We start from the raw sequence: 16,647 nt of genomic DNA on the forward strand, positions 1-16,647 counted from the left end.
TGTAATGCGATGCCTCTTTGTTACCAAGCAAGGTTGCATCAACAGTAATTCCAATGCCGAGACAGCTATCTTGTTTTAAACCACAGCACCCAAAATAACCAGTTTTAAAAGGTCATGTTTATTTAAAAATAGCTCGCTTGCATTTTACATTAAAGTTAATTTACTAACCTTAAAAAAATTAAATGCAAATGTATACAAATAATTTAAGCATCCTGTCAAAGTTCACATCCACACTGCTAGAGCAATGAAAATATTCAAGGTCATATGAAATCTTTCTTAACCATGTACATCCTGTGGATTATCCTATTAAATATATATATTGAACTGAAGTGTTTGAACCCTCTCTTTAGCAATTTCTATCCTTCTTAAAAATCAAGCCTATAATTTCCTATTTATAATGTGTTTGTCAGGCCATAACAAAGAAGCATACTGTACCTCTGGTGCTGATGGCTGTTGCCGATGTGGTTGTGCTGGTTGTTAAGGCTACAGTGGTTGTGACTGTTGCAGTGGTAAGGGAGGGGATGACAGTAGTGGGAAGCAAAGTGTTGAAAACATCTGGTGAGTGGAAAAAAAATATAAAATAAAATCATATCATGCAAACAAAGGAGAACCATAATAGTGGTTTAATTTGTAAATACAAATATGTCAAAAATGACTAAATTAAAACATGATTAACATAAATTATTACAGGTACAATGGAGTACCTTTAAATTCTTGACATTATATCACTCTCAATTTTTATAGTCAATCTTCAAGTATACGGAATTTAAAACACTGTTAAAATGACCAAGTTTCCACAGATCTGGAGAGTGACTGTTTAAGTGACAAGAATCCATTTCGTCACTGAGCCATTTTAAATGTCTCATATAGTAGAAACCATATACAGATGAAACATGCTGTGTCAGAGTGGGAGATGAATAAAACAACACCATCATGCTAAAATAAACACACACATGTTAACGAGAAATGGCAGTATGTTAAAACACCCACTTTTAGACAGACTCAATGGAAGGAAAAGGGAGAAAATGCTACTAACTATAAAAGCTGATTTTTCCGGATTGCTTTTCTTCTTCCCACACTTTTGTTTAAGACACAGTTGTCTGCTAAGATCCAGAGCAGAGTATATTTCAAAATCTTTACCCTAATTAGCAGGCACAGTCATCTTTCAGTCATCCTTAACGCTTCAAATTGATTGTTAATACACACATCAGTATTTCTCTAAAACAGCTTAGAACTAAAAATCAGAAATGCTAATAATATTACCATTAAAAAACCTGTGTATACAAGTCAGAAAAAATGCATAGCCCTGATGACAGCATCCTACCAAACCCTTCAGCTTTTGATCAGGTAGGTGCAGGTATGCCAGTCTTAGGTGTGCTGCTGCTTTGTTGCAGAGGAACCGACAATGTCTGTTGCAAAATGCTCCTGTACAGAGCAGAACATAACCAGATGTACAGATAGAAAATACTTTGATTACACTGCCAAAAGCAATAAAGACCAGTATCACTTCGCTTATAAGGTGATTGCAGGTTTTAAAGAACAAACAAACAAAAGCCCTGAAGAGAACTAGAGGAAAGCACTTCTGTGAGGACATAAAAAGCATTTGACATTTTTCAGATTATTTATACCACAGGTTTAAAAGGAAAGGACTAGTTTCTCAGCAGTTGATGGTGAGTAACCCATTCCACACTGATTTCACTGAAAATATTTCTGAAGGGTGCTATTCAATGCAATAAAAGAGTAAAAATCTGACCCACGATCTGTCTTCTCTTCCTGTGGAAAGAAATGCAATTGGTCGCTGAGTACAATCAATCCTGACTCAAATCAATAGAAGCTGAAGTAGCTCAGAGCGTTACAGTGGTGGGCCCTACAGAACGCATTTCAGACACAGGGTCCTTGAGTTCAGCATTGCATGATGACTCTCCTAAGACGTCAAATTAGCATGCTTACCTTATTTCCATACTGGGTGACATTATTTTGCCACTTTAAAAGCCTCCTTGTCAGTTAACATCTATAAGTCACCTACAATTTTCTGTATTCCTCTGGTTTTGATAAAGAGCAGTACTATTCTCTCTGGAACCTATACTTGTGGGGTTTTCCACTCTCAAAGCCATCAGAAAATGGCATGAGATCCCTCTTTCCTCTGTTGTACACTGATATTTAATCTGATTCTCAGTACAAAATATTCCCAAGCCAGAAAAATTAAAACAGTCTTTGAAAAAACCCCACAGTGCAGCCACATTAATCACCAGGAGAGATGGTAACATTACCTGGAGTGTGAGTACCACAATAAATAAACAGAACTGAGTATAACAAGTGTTAGAAAGAAATTAACGTGTTAAAAAAGATATGTCACATGTACCGATCTATGCAATTGCTTTTCATAAAGGGAAACACCTTCCCTGATAAGTATCTGCGAAAAATGAAATAAAACAGAAGAAAACCACCTACTTCATAAGGTGAGCAAAGCCTTGTTGATTAGGAAAGCTTTACAAATCAGTCTTGTACGTGAAACCTAATTAATGTGACTTATGGGTCCATTAATTGCCTTTCTTAAAAATGCCATTTACTTAAACCCATGCAATGGCAAGTTAACTGCAACTGACAAATACAGCTACGGTTTTATGACAGTGCTTTCCATTCTGTGAACACACTGTCTACCTATTTTACCACATAATAGCTTAAATGAGTCACTGGTGATTTTAGAAGTTCATTCCTTTCTGGTTTCTCTTCTGATTTAAGTATTTCCAACAAGATTTCTTATTTTAAAAGAAAGGCTACCTATGAAACAGACTAGCTAACAAGAACTAAGATATACCAGTATTTTAATACAGATGTGATAGATTCATCTTTTCCGATCAGCTCAAGAATAATGAAAACGTGTGCAGAAATTAGTATGCTGATCAAAGTCACAAACTCTGATGCCAAACATCAAAATCAGATGTCTCAATGAAAAACATATGTTCTCAAAAGAAATGTAAATACAAGCAAAAGCATTGGCTTTGTTTCTTTCTTAGCAGAGTAAAGTGAAATTCACCGTGCAAATGACTGCAGTTGGTCTGTTTTGCTCACAGCATTACAATTACTTGCTCTCAAAGACTACAGTACAAGATAGCAACCAGGAACCAGCCACCTGAAGAGCGCTGCATTGCCCAAGCAATGAAATCTAAGTCTGCTCTGGACTCTAGAAATGCCTGGATCATACCTGCTTAGGTTCGAGGCTCTGCTGTGTAGAATTGCTTCTTTAGTGACATGAATGCGCAACAGAAATGAACGTGTAAAGTAACAGAATAGCTCACAGCTCTCCAGACAACACATTTTGGAACTCTTGGGCCATATCCCGTCCTTAAATCTATTTTGGAGAGCCCAAAGCCAGGCATAGAGTAGCGTTCTGAAACGAGCGCCACATTCAAGAGACTTATGTGGACAGGGCCCCTCCAGTCCTACTGATTCTGACGGAAAGGCTCCTTATCAGTTCTTCCAAGAAGATTTATAGATTCTCGTGAAAACTTTACATGTCTTTGCCTTGAAAAAGCTTTTGTATAAGAGAATGCAGAATATGCACTTCAGAAAAAAAAGAGAAGTTATGTGCAGTTCCCCTCATTCTCCCATCATGTACTGTAGTTGTAGGAGGTAGGCAGGTTTGGTAGTTCCCAAAATCAGACAGACTACAAGTATAATCTGATACTCAACAGCTCAGGCTTTGGTTTAAGGCATATGAATCACTGTGTGTAAAAGAGGGTGTGCTGTTTCATTTGCATGCCAGAAAAGGGAATTACAATTTGACCTGTTTCTAGTCCTGTAGGACTTTTTGATCGTTGTTTTTACTGCAGGGCACACCTATCTTACCCTACTGGTGAAGCACATGTTACATTATCCAGAGATCCCTATTGGCATCTGCTCAGAAACACACTATCAAAGGGACTACGTAGATTTGTCCTCTTGAGCTCTGCATCAAGAAGGATCTTAACAGAATGACTTTGCAGACTTCTGCCCAAGAAACCTGTGCTGGAGTGGAACTTAATTCCATTTTCTGGCCTTGCGATTTCTGAATCTAGTTGTGCACAATGTTCAGCTGAAAACAAATTTTTGTTTATGACTCTCATGCCACTAAATACCGAGGATCATTATGACCAAGAGACCTTGTAGAGTGGAACTTTTTAATTCAAGTAGCCATACCCAAATCAATGCACCTGATCACTAATTCAATAATACTAAGGTATTAATCTGTAGCCTCCTGTGAAGCAGAAAATAGCTACATTTTGCAGATGGGGAACCAAAGAAGATAGAAAATCCATGCTCAGAGATCTAGAAGTCAAGCAATAATTGATACCATTAGTTTTGAAACATCACTCCTAAAATGAATGCTTGCTGACAGACAGATATTCAGTCAAAAATTCAATAATATATTTAAGTTGGTATTCATTTTACCACCTTGCTACCTCTGAAATACAGACAATTCACAGAGAAGTAATTCTTTCCATGAAGAAAGGGGTTAGACTTCACACCAAGGGGAGTTACTAACGCCAGTCCCAACTCTGTTTCATGTATGTTCCCACAGGTTACACTGGTAAGACCTGAACTGGATTTCCCATGAAAGAGAAGGGCTCCTAACCTAGAGGCACAGAGGGGTTTGAGCCGCGCCGCAAAAGCTCGGTCAAGAACTCTCTTTTTAGTGAGGACCTGACATAATGTCACAGTTCAGCGGGTGCAGAGAAAAGCAAGGGGAATGATTTAGAAAGGTGTTCTTCATGGCCACTACTGTCTGTTAGCATGCCATCAAGCTACGCGATCACTGGCAAGGTGAAGGCAGACAGCAGGTAATCTGATGGCTGACTGCGAGCGGACAGTGGAAAAGGGAGGAGCATGCCACGCTTGGCTTGGTCTGGAGGCTGCTCTTTAGCAGAGGCACAGATGGCGTCTGTTTATGAGTGGCAGAATAGTGTTGTACAAGATCAGCTCAAAACACTGTCAAGCCCTGCCTGATCAAAATTTCCTGTTCGCCTCTCCTTCTTTCTTGAATTGATGCTTCATTCTTCTTACTGAAGCAGAAGACATTCATCCATTTAAGTGCAGGGAGCCTGGAGAATTTACTCTCACTGCTGATTTGGCCCCGAGCATTTTTACTCTGTTTCCACAGAAATGAGAAATGGTTCTGTTTGGTTTAGCGGGCTTATGTGAAAGATAGATCTGACCTATTGAAAATATTTGACTTGTTTGGTAAAAACCCAACTGATATTCTGAAATGACTGAGCACAATTCAGACAACAATAGCTGCAGTTGATAAAAATGTAAAAGCTTTTGTTTGACGCTTGACAAAGGCTGACAGAAAAATTAAAGGACAAAGTGATAATGATGGATGGCCCTTGCTGTATTTTGACTGAGAATGAAAGAAATTTTAAGTGGTAAACTGAACTGAGTGATGACCTACCTGGGAAACAATCTCACTGCTCTGCGCAAAATTTAATCAGTCTGTGGTATGTAGTACTAAATAATTTAGCAAGGTTTTAAATTCAAAGGGAGCTCCATTTAGCCTGGCTCCCAGAAAACGGGATTGAACAAAAGGATCGTTCAGCTTGAATATCATGTGCCAATGGCTCCTTAGCACTTAGACTGAATGATCATGAAGGCTCATGGACATGAGGTCAAGGGGTTCTTTTTACTAATTGATTCAGATTTATGAAACTCTGAAATGGCAATTATGTGCTTGACATTTTTGCTAGCAAATCAGATGTCATTAAAAAATATCCAAACCCTTTTACAAAAGTGCCATGTAGATCTAGATCCCTAGTTAAAATCATTAGAGATGTCCGGTGGGTGAGTTCATCATGCAAGACACACAGCTGGGCTGATATGGCTAGCCAGCTTAAAAAGAAAAGAAAAGAAATTCACATAGTCCCATGATTCTAAGACATTTCATAGGCCTGTAGGTGATATTAAATGTTAGAAGACGTGGGACAGCTCATTAAAGTTTGATTAAATATAGTTTGGTTGCACAGTCAGGACAGAGGAAAGAAAAAACCAAGTGTTAAGAGACGCTAGGATTTTGATCTCACTGCTCTTTTTTCCTAAGTTAGGAACTGGGAAAGAACAATACTTCTTTGTTCTTATAGAAAGTTTGATAGTTAGGTGGGATTTTTTTTTCCTATTTCGAAAGCAATAGGTTTCAGTAGCAAATGAAGGAGGACAAAGTATTACAAAATTATAGCAAAAAAGAAAATGTCTCCTTCTGTTTTTAAAGAGCCAAGCAAAAAATTGGTACCTACACATCCCTGGCCCAAATTCTATCCTTAGAAAGTTAAGAATATACCTTGAAAGAACAAAGCCTATTTCAGTATTAGTACTTAGCATGGTGTCATCCCAAATCACTTGAAAGCTCATCCTTTAAAATGAAGACCTGATATCAGACCATGGCGCATTTTACAACACATGCTCTGACCAGAGTTGCTTATGACAAAATAAAAAATGTGATGAATATGAAAAAACAAGGTGTAGTATCAATTTATTTCTGATTATGCCTTCTTATTTGACATTGAAATATGAAGAAAAAGTTAACTGCCCTTAACTGCCTTGAAACAACTCCTTTATTGAAGATCTCATTCATTATGTGCACCAGAGCAACAGCAGGACTCACAAAGACTACAGGTGTGTGAAAAGATGATTTTCTACCAGTAAAGCCAGGTCAGGCTCAGGACAGGTGTGCAAGCTGTCAGAAGAAAACGGAGCTGTGGCTTTCAGGCAGGTGATAAGAAAGAAGCAATGGGAGGGAAGTGCCCTGATGTGGTAGGAAGGACATGGTAAGGGAGGACAATTTCTGAGGGCTGAGCACAGTGACCGGTTCTGCAACTTCCCTTGTCCCCACAGATGCAGCTGCCCAGGCTCAGGCCAGCTCTCACGCAGTGCCATGGGGCCCTGGGTCAGGTGGCTGGAGAGGGATATTTTGATAAAACCCACCTCTGCCTTCTTCCATGGGGACTCTAACAAGCAGACCATGCTGAGCAGAGGCAGCTCCCACCCTTCCTCTTGAACCTTTCCCCTTGGCATAGAACAGAATTTGGGATTTAGTGGGCACTGGGTCTATGCATTTCGTAATGCTCATGAGTACTTGCTAAAATCCAAAGAGTAGCAGTAAACACACAAAAAAGGGCATTTTCCTTTTTTTTTTTTTTTTTTTTTTTCTGGCTAGAAAAAACATGACCTTTCTCCACAGAGCAGATGTTGCCACAGATATGGCTTTGTCACCTGGAGACTAGTCTGTTGCACACACAGTTAGTGGAGTTGCACATAGGGACAACAGGAAACCTGAATCAAGCATTTCACAGGAAAGCATCTAACATGAACATTTAAGTATTGCACTGATAACTTTCAAAATGCCGGGTTTGACCTTTGAAGCCCTCAGTGCTTACTTTAGGGATCATTTCACTCCCCACACCACTCTACTGAATTTGTGATCAGCAAAAGCACTCTAACTGCAGCTCCCTTGAAACAAAAGAGAAGTTTGCAATGAAGGCCCTGAGATGCTGGAACACGCGCCCGTTTCATTGTCCATCAGAATCATTGTTTGTCACCAGTCTAGCCATTTAAAAAGCTCACCGTTTTTGCTCTCAGTGAAGCAGAAGAATAAAAGGTGACATAATATAATATCTCACAATACATTTACCTTTTGCTGTTCAGTTTTGGTGGGGCAGATTATATGAATTGCAACATCTGTAATAATTAATACTTAAATAATAAACATTTACAATTGTGATACACAGAGAATATAAAAGGATAAATTTGATAAGATAATAACTTGACCTGATGATATTGAAGATTATCTTTGAACAAAGAAAATGTAAATTCTCAAGTAGGCAAATTCTTTAGTACTGTTTTCAGGTGCTCCAAGTTTTACTTTATTAATGGTTATTAGCACAAGATGTACCTCTATGGACAAATCAAAAAAAAGTATTCAACAGAAAGATGAATGTTCCATGCTCTGGAGTTATATGAATGCAATACATACTTCAGATTACTCCAAAAGTATACTGTAAGACCTATTTTTCCCAAAGTTACATAAGTTTTGGTAGTAGTTAAAAAAAAAGTTCTTTCCCATTTAATAGTAGTAATATTAATAAAGCTTATTTTTTAAGGGAGTCAGTCTATCTCATATAAAAGCCCATATTTCTAATTAAAGTAGTTAAAATTACTGCACTGAGCAAATCACTGAAACTTATGCAACTAGTCTGAAAGAAATTAAGTAAATTTTCCAGAGCATGCAATAGGTTAAGAATTTTGCAATTCAACATTTTAAATAAAAAGGTAAAGTTTTAGAGCATTGTTTGAGGCTGCAGCCTCAAAGGAAGTTGCTTTACTTTTAAAAAGGCATCTATACATGTCTTGATTTTGTTGACAACTCCACATTAACAAATATATATGCAGTAAACAACGGATCTCCACCTTGAGGTTTTGTAAGATCATTATTTACACAGTACAGACCAAATGTTAGGGAAAAGGATGTAGCATTATTTCCATTTCACAGCTGGGGAAATGAACACAGAAGAATTAAGTGGAATGTCTGATATTTCACAGACTCCTGTGCCTGACAGGGGAGTTCAGAACAGATCTCCCAAGTCCCATTTTAATCCCCTACTAAAAAACCCAAACCAATCAAAACAACAAAAGAAAACAAAATCACTTAAAATTGTATTTACAAAAGCAGTTGCCCTTATACCTGAAGTCCCAATTACACTACACTTAAGACAAAATATTACCACAAAAGCCACCAAACATCTTGTATGAATAAAGCCAGCATGATTTGCCCCAGAAGCGCGACACTCTATCATTATTAATATGGTGTTCTAAGCCCATTGCCACTGCTTAAAAATCACATTAAGGCTGTGATGTTCATTTTTATTCTTTTTAAGTAAACAGACAAGCCATATTTCCTTGTTTCTCCAAGCCATAAAATAGGATTATTCAAAATTAAATGAAATAAAGTACTGGCAGCTGGCCCTTGAAAACCTACAAGGAAAAGCTAATGTACAATACAAATTCAGACACCAGCAGCCTTGAACAAATATGACAGCTTTCTCAGAATGACACTTGACTCTTTCTGTACAAAAAAAATTTCAAAAAGCTCAGCCAGAACTGCGCTAGGAAGAAGAAAGAGGCCAAGGAGAATTTTCTAAAATTTCCCTATTAAGGAGACAAGCGTTGAAACTAAATGGAGATAAACAGATTGCTGATCTTTATTTTGTTACGGTTGCTAGTTTCATTTCTCTGAGAAATTCAGGACAAATCACTGAAATTGCTTAAACAACTCAAAACTCACTGCAATAATTTTAAGGTTAGTAAAACAAGATAACAGAGAATGTTACTTATTTTAAATTACTTTATTTCAAAATAAAATCAAAGGGGTCCAACACTAATCTGAAATACTTTATCACAGTGGGATAGCCTTATCCCATTGAAAATCACCTTGGGCGAGTTAATGTCATCTTTGCAACCTGAAACACAGTTTACTGTACTTCTTTGGACTGTCTTTGACTAATACGCTTAATTCTCACATTTTTATTTCCACAGTACATTACACAAGAACACAAGGCCCTATCTTTCTTGCTGTTAGTCTTTTATGCTCTGTCTTTTTTTTGCTCAAGAGAGTTGTATACATGTAGTTGAATTCCCCTCATGACTCGTTGGCTTTGTACAACACACTGCTATGAATGGTGGGACACATGCAATATGGTCAAGACTTAATTTTATTAAAATTATCCAGCTTCCCTTCAGGCAGGCAGACATTTGGTACCTTAACTACTAAGCCACCAAATAGGACAGCTCACCAATGGAATATCGCAGTACTTATTATAAAGAACATTTGGTGATATCTGCTAATTTATTTTAAACAAAATGAGATACAAAGCAGTGCAAAGAGATTTCAGTTCCTGCTTGTGAATGATGAAAGCCATACAGAGCTCTCCTCAACCAAGCAGCAAACTAGCACTTCAAAATGTCAGCCTCCTTCAACTCCTCCCTGCCTCCTTCTAATCAAGGAATAGGAAACCTGCAGAAAATAAAAAACACAGAAACCACAGAGGGAAAAACAAATCCCCTAGCACAATGACCCACAGCAACATCTAAAGAATAAAACACTTCACCCACTCCTACAGTTTTACCCTGCCAAACTTTTCTTCTTCGAGTTTTCTTCTTCAAGGGTGTATCTGGAAAGTAAATAAGCTGTGTGGATACCAGTGAAGGAAAAGAAAGGAAATGCATGTCAGGGTATAAAGTACATAGAGAAAAAAAGAAATAAAAGCTTTAATTCTTATGTCTTCAGGCCTTCTAAGAAAAGAAAAATAATCCCAAGTGAAAATTGTTTGGATCACTCTTCTCACAAATGACACGTCACCTTACACCATAACATGAACTCAGTCAGTCGCAGCAGGTATCTGGAGACCTGTTCACAGGCATCTGCTGGGTAAGTTTCTTCAAAAGGGGTTACAGCTCACTTAGCGCTAGGGAGGCAACCACAGCCTTGTGAAAGCAGTCAGGGTGTTGCAGGAGATCCCTGTATGGCACTGGCCGCTCCAACCGACTTTATCAGCTTTAGTAGATCATACTCATAACTTGCTAGCAATGGCTTTTGTGTTTTTTCTGTATTTTTTTTTTTCTTCCCTGCAGCTTGAGAATGGTTTTGAGATATACCCTTACTGTCCTCCTGGCTAGTTCTTGCTGTCTCTTCCCTTTTCCATGGGAGTCATACAGAAAGATCAAAGCAATGAGCTTTCTTAAAAGCTGTCAAAAAGAGTTCTGAATCCTTGAGACAAGGTCAACGTGATTCACAGTAGGGTATAGCAAGGCACAGGAAGATTCAAATACACAAAGGCCTTTAGCATTAAAAACTGTGACTTTAATTCCAAAGCAAAGAGAATTTTGTTATATTGAGTCAAGAATTCAAGCAGTAAGAGCTAGAAAAAAGTGGTTTGTGATTGCAGATTAGAGCTTTCCCTTCTGCAGGAGCAGCTAAATACACTTTGGGTCCCACCACAAATTTAGACTGAATCTATGCTGTGAAGAAACATGTTATGAAGATTTTTACATTTTCTTTGGGGAAATTTCAAATTTTTGTCACTTTGATCTGTTTTTCAGTTGGAAGAATACTGAAAACAAGGGGAAAAAAACCCCTTATTTTCTGTAAGTAAAATACTAATAAAATACTGTAAGAAATACTTTTTTGAATATTTTTCCCTTATATAATATAGAAATGCTAAGATAAACTCCAGAAAAAGTTCACAAGCCATTAATAGTTAAAATTACAAATAGCAAAAATAGAATAATCAAAACTGATAATTATTAACATCAAATTATGGATGTTAGAAAAATTAATGGTTTGAGATGTGCCAATTTCTAAGCGTCTGCTTTTCTCTGAGCCTCTATGCTTATCTTCACGTGTGATCAGAGACCTTAGATACAGAACTTCTCAAAGCTCTAAGAACTATGTGTAATTTTTACAGAAGCTTTCCCTACCCCCCTCAGACTCAGGATGCTGGCAGCAATCTCCCCAGAGCATTTATATCTTCTCCATTTGCTCAAAACCAATTATTTGTTCTACCTTCCCAAGGTTTATCATCTCAGTTGGAACAAAACATGGTACTGATGTATCACCAGGCTAACATCACCACTTGACATTTTAAGCAATATCACTACATAGCGTACCATTTTCCTTTCCTGAAGTGAGTGAAAAACTGAGCAAACTATTCTTGAAAGAAAGGTAAGTTACAGAAGCACCATATGAGAAAGATAGAGACAGGACACCCTTATCTGCATTCCACGTAGCACCTAATGGTGCAGAAAAGATTTCAATTTAGAAAATTACTAAGTCCCTTTTATAATTTCTTTATGGATTGAGTTTTGTGAATAATAAATGATTTAGATGGAAACAGAAGATCATTAGCAACTGTTAGACTGTAACCTTGTCATCAATCTCAAGTGAAATTATTCTGTTAACAGTTATATTTTCCTCATGAAGATTGTATATGATGTTCATACATTCTGACCCCTCAAACAAGAAAGCTGAAATGAAGTAAAGTTCAAGAATGTTACAGGTGTAGGCAATAGCAAAGCTCAAAGTCCAGAAAATTTAGAGAGCAAGCTGTGCTGCTATAGCAAATCAGTGATAATAAACTCACTATTTTAGAAATACATATCACTTAAAATCAGTTGAAACAGTTATTTTCAAACGAGCAACAGCAACATACCTAGTATATCTAGTTCAAAAAGCACTTTATTGTAGATGCTCTACTCATATACAAGCATGCAAAATATTAACTTTATACAATTATTGTGTATGGAAAAAAACCCTCATTATAATTCAAAATTAACATGCAATCTTTCCCTTTTCAGAAATCACATAGGGAATCCAGATCAAGAACCATCACAATAGCAAACTATATTTATACACAGAAAATTAAATACTTTCAAGTGTTGTATGTTATTAAAGACATTAACCAAAACTACAGGTTTTTAGAATAAGTACTTCTATTCAAACAGCAATGAAGGAATGAGCTATACATGCTAGAATATGTTATTAAAGATTGGATCTGGGGAGAGATTTGCTGCATTCACCAGAAAAAAAAAAAAAAAAGTAAACCCTGGATAAATCCAGATTTAATTAAACTGAAATATTCTGAATTCAATTACTTCAATGAGTACTCCAGTATGGAAAACAAAAATTAAAATCATCCATATGTTATCTAAAAAACCACTTTATTTTAAAAGTTTTCTTTCATCAAAACCAGTATTTTAATGTAAAAATGTAGAAGTGTCAAAAAGAATCCCCAAAAGTGTTACTGTGGTTTGGAATGTTATTTTCTCGACCTTTCTGAAATAATTTGGAGCTAATCTGAAAAAAAAAATTTGTATCTTATTTTTCTAAAGCCATAGTAAATGATGAAATATCAGTCCACACAACCCAACTATAGACCCCACTATTCAAGTATCTATCAACAAAAAGCAATTTCAAAGTAGCTGCCTTGCAAGCGTTCAGGGATAATAGCTGGACAATTCATCCATAAAATTAAGCCAACAATTCCACCGTAAGTTTCTTGACAGACTTCTCATACCTCAAAATGTCAACTAAACATTATTCTTCTTTAGTCCAATAATAAAAGCTATATTACACAATGATTTCTTAATTCGTCTGATTGTGCAGCATTTATCTGCATTGTGCTCCAAGGTCTGGGCCACCTCTTTCAGCATAACCAAGAGTCCTCCGGAGAAGTTAACTTTAATATTATGATAATGATTTAATACCTTAATGTCACTTTAGAATGTTAACGTGCCTGCAAGATCAAAATACTTCAACACAATTTGAAGGGCTATATTTTGCAGAGTAACATATGAATGAAATTCTCTCTGTGTTTATAATGCTACCTTTAAAACAGGGTTATGACGAGTTACTTTCTTAGGCCTGCCACAGTGAAATCTCACTTCTCCACACCTCAGCATTTGCAAGAAAACCATCCAGCTGCTGTGGATTTCAAAAGGTATGTAGATGAATAAAAAAGATCTCTTCCTGGCTAAGTTGACCTCTAAAGGTGCCTTCCAACCCAAAGCATTCTATGATTGTAAGTTACTAGGCCTCTGTTTGGTTTGGTTCGCGTGTGTGTGCATGTGGGGGGTGTTTGTACGCAAGCACACATAGCGGGGAAGGGGAAGACAGAAAAGGGAAAAAAGAGATGGTTTGGGGGAATGAAGGCTTTTGAGAAGGAGAAAGTCTTCAAGAGCATTCTTCTATTTATTTGTTTTTCAGCTGAAAGCTCAAGCTTCTATGTATGTGAGTTGTCTTCTGTAGTTTTTTATGTTATTTTTACTTTTTATAAGATGGGATAAGACTTTTCACCTCTGTTTTAAGGGCTCAAACCTGAGATACCTTCTTTCTTTTAATTCAAACAGAGATATTAAAAAAAAATCTCAGAACTACAAAGCATAGGTATTCACATGCACAGAATTTCCAATTAAGTCATAAGTAGTCTTCTGAGCCTCATATTCTTGATATGCCTTGATTGCTGTAAGGGCAAGGTTGTTTCTGCACTAAGAACACCCTCTATTGTAGCTGTACATGTTATTATTGTTCCATTATACCACAGGTCTGCTCAATTATCTTTTTGCAAAACCCAAGCTTTGTTCACTCAAAGGGTAGGATTTTCCCATAGGCAAAGAAAGTCTCTTCTCTGAGATGTGCCTGTAAATGAGATGTTTCAACTCAGGAACTAAAAAGGAGGAAACTTTAGAAATTGTCCAGCTACCTCAATGTCTAGGGTCTTAACACCAAAATAGAGGGCAACCAGATTACTGATGAGCATGCTGCTCCACATGGTTGCTGCTTCCTTTCCGTCCCTTCCCACCTTGCCCCTGCCCCTTCAGTGAATATTTTTATGTGTTTTTCTGATATATGTTTATGAGGATAAGGTGTCCAAAAACAGTACACATGATTTATCAGAGGCCTGTGGTGAAAATATTTGCAAACCTGGAGACCTATTGCCTATCCGATAAGCTCAGTTTTCAAAGAAAAAAGAAAAAAAACCTCACCTCCTCAGTTTTATTTCAAATTACTGTTCTACTCAGTTTTTACTTTCACAGAGTGAGAGGTGTGCACAAGTGAATTACAGAAATAAAGGATAGAGAGGGACCTCTATGAGAACATCACATCAGAAATGAAACATAATAAAAAAGTGATAGTGGGCAAATGAACAGACAACAATAAAGGAATCTAGAGGCAATGGAGTTTATTTCTTTTCAGATGGGCTTTGGATTCCACAGAGTTTCTACTAATTTAAAAAGAAACTTTTACAGATGTAAAGGCGCATGGTGCTGGAATTATGGGTGGCCACAGAAAGTGAACCTCTCTAAACGTATTTGGAGGCAGGAGTTAACAAACTAAGGTGCCTTGTGCAAATTTGGCATAGCACTGTTACAGATATGGAGAACAGTCAATCACAGAGATTTACTGCTAGACCAAAAAATGAAAAGAAAAAGGCGAAAAACAGACCATAAAAGAAGGAGAGCAGACACAAGGGATGGGAATCCAGGAAATGCAGAATCTAAGATCATAATTAGTGAGAAAGTGAAAGTGAGCTGGAAATAATTGAGCATCTTTTGAAGGGAAGCAGCGTGAAAATAAAAGTGATTTTAACTTCATACTTACAGCACAAACAGCAAAAGAAGCCACAGAGATTGGAAAGTTGGGAAGTGAAGAGATCAAGCAGCAGGGTTAAACAAACCAGAGAGAATACTTTTCCCTCAAAGCACATAATTCAATTCAGAAACTTGTTGCCACAGGTTATTTTGAAAGCTAAGATGATAAATGCTTTGAAATGGGACAGGACAAGCAGGTGGAAGATAAAAACATTATGGTCCAAAGGAAAGATGCAGCAGGACCTTTGGTCTTATACATTGTAGGAGATCTTCTGTTTGAAAGTACATTTCCAAATATTAATGAGGATGTAACTCAGTCTTTCAGTTGCCTTTATTTGCAAAAAATAGCTTGCCCAAGAAAAAAACAGAAAATAATTGAGAGGCTGAAGTCAAGGGACTATCTTATGCCACTTTTTATTCTCCAGGGATACTGAGTTACCAGCTCAGTTGCTTTCTACTGTATGTATAATTGTGCCAGTAAAACTGCCTTGACCATCCACAGTTCCTGATTCATGTTAATTTCCATATCGCTTTGAAAGATAATTGATACACGACACGTTATAGCTCTGAATATCTCAATTAATTGAATGTGAGTCTTTAGACTGGCAAATCAGGGTATTTCACTAAGGTACTTTATTTCAAATAAGTCTGCAAATTATCAAATGCTGCTGTTTCCATTGAGGACATTTCCCAAGGTTGTGGACTTCTGTCACCCGCTCAATGTGACGTTGAACTAAGTCTTCAGCAGTGACATCCAGAGGTTATGAACTACTGCTACATACATAACAGTCGTGTCTTCAGTTTGATTATGATGGACCACCTCCTTTCTCAGCTCCAGCTAAATCAATGCAGTTATTACCTACGCTTTGCAAGTAGGATCTATGTTTTTGGGTTGAGCATCATGAGTCTGACAGTTAGCTCTGTTTACTGATGATTAATGACGAGTATTTGGACAAAGGTAAACAAAAATTCTTAATAAATTGGAAGAGAGTGAAAATTGCCTGGGGACCATTACCAAAGAAAGGGTGTAATATATCTAGCCGGAATGTGCGCTTCCAAAGCACTAAGCTCGCCAATTAGATTACAGAAATGACAACGGCTACAGGCATTAAAGCTCGTGCCTTTGTTGCTGCACGAGACAAACGCTTGAGCAAACTACGTCTTGCCTTTGTACTGCTGCCTATAAACTCTGACTTTGTGCCCACCTTCCTGCTTCATGAAGTGTTTTCTTGACATTTATTATTAATAATAAAAGATAAGAAAAATGAAAGTAGCAGCCGTATTGATTCAGCAAAGCAGCATGAGCATATTTAATAGCCCATGCCTTTTACCTGATTCAAATATATTCAGTTTCTCTGAAGTCTGATTTCTTTAATTATACTACAAATCTAGAAAGGCTTTTTATGTTATCAGATACTAATTATATTAGACAGAATGCCATTCATCTGCTTATAGCGATATTTATTTCCACTGCCA

The 16,647-nt window shown here is 37.2% G+C and overlaps 1 protein-coding gene across 3 annotated transcripts in view; it reads right to left on the bottom strand.

Annotated features, from left to right (window-relative positions):
* Positions 1 to 16,647, bottom strand: part of CADM2 (cell adhesion molecule 2) — a 681,251-nt gene that overhangs the window by 47,398 nt on the left and 617,206 nt on the right. For 2 of the 3 annotated variants that reach the window (XM_064469629.1, XM_064469622.1), the window contains one exon: positions 436 to 555. The exons of the other annotated variant lie outside the window; for it this stretch is intronic. In XM_064469629.1, the coding sequence (XP_064325699.1) occupies positions 436 to 555 (120 nt within the window). The remainder of the gene's footprint in view (positions 1 to 435; positions 556 to 16,647) is intronic. 3 annotated transcript variants of the gene reach the window in all.

This window comes from Phalacrocorax carbo, chromosome 1 (assembly GCF_963921805.1).
Source record: "Phalacrocorax carbo chromosome 1, bPhaCar2.1, whole genome shotgun sequence".
NCBI lineage: Eukaryota > Metazoa > Chordata > Aves > Suliformes > Phalacrocoracidae > Phalacrocorax > Phalacrocorax carbo.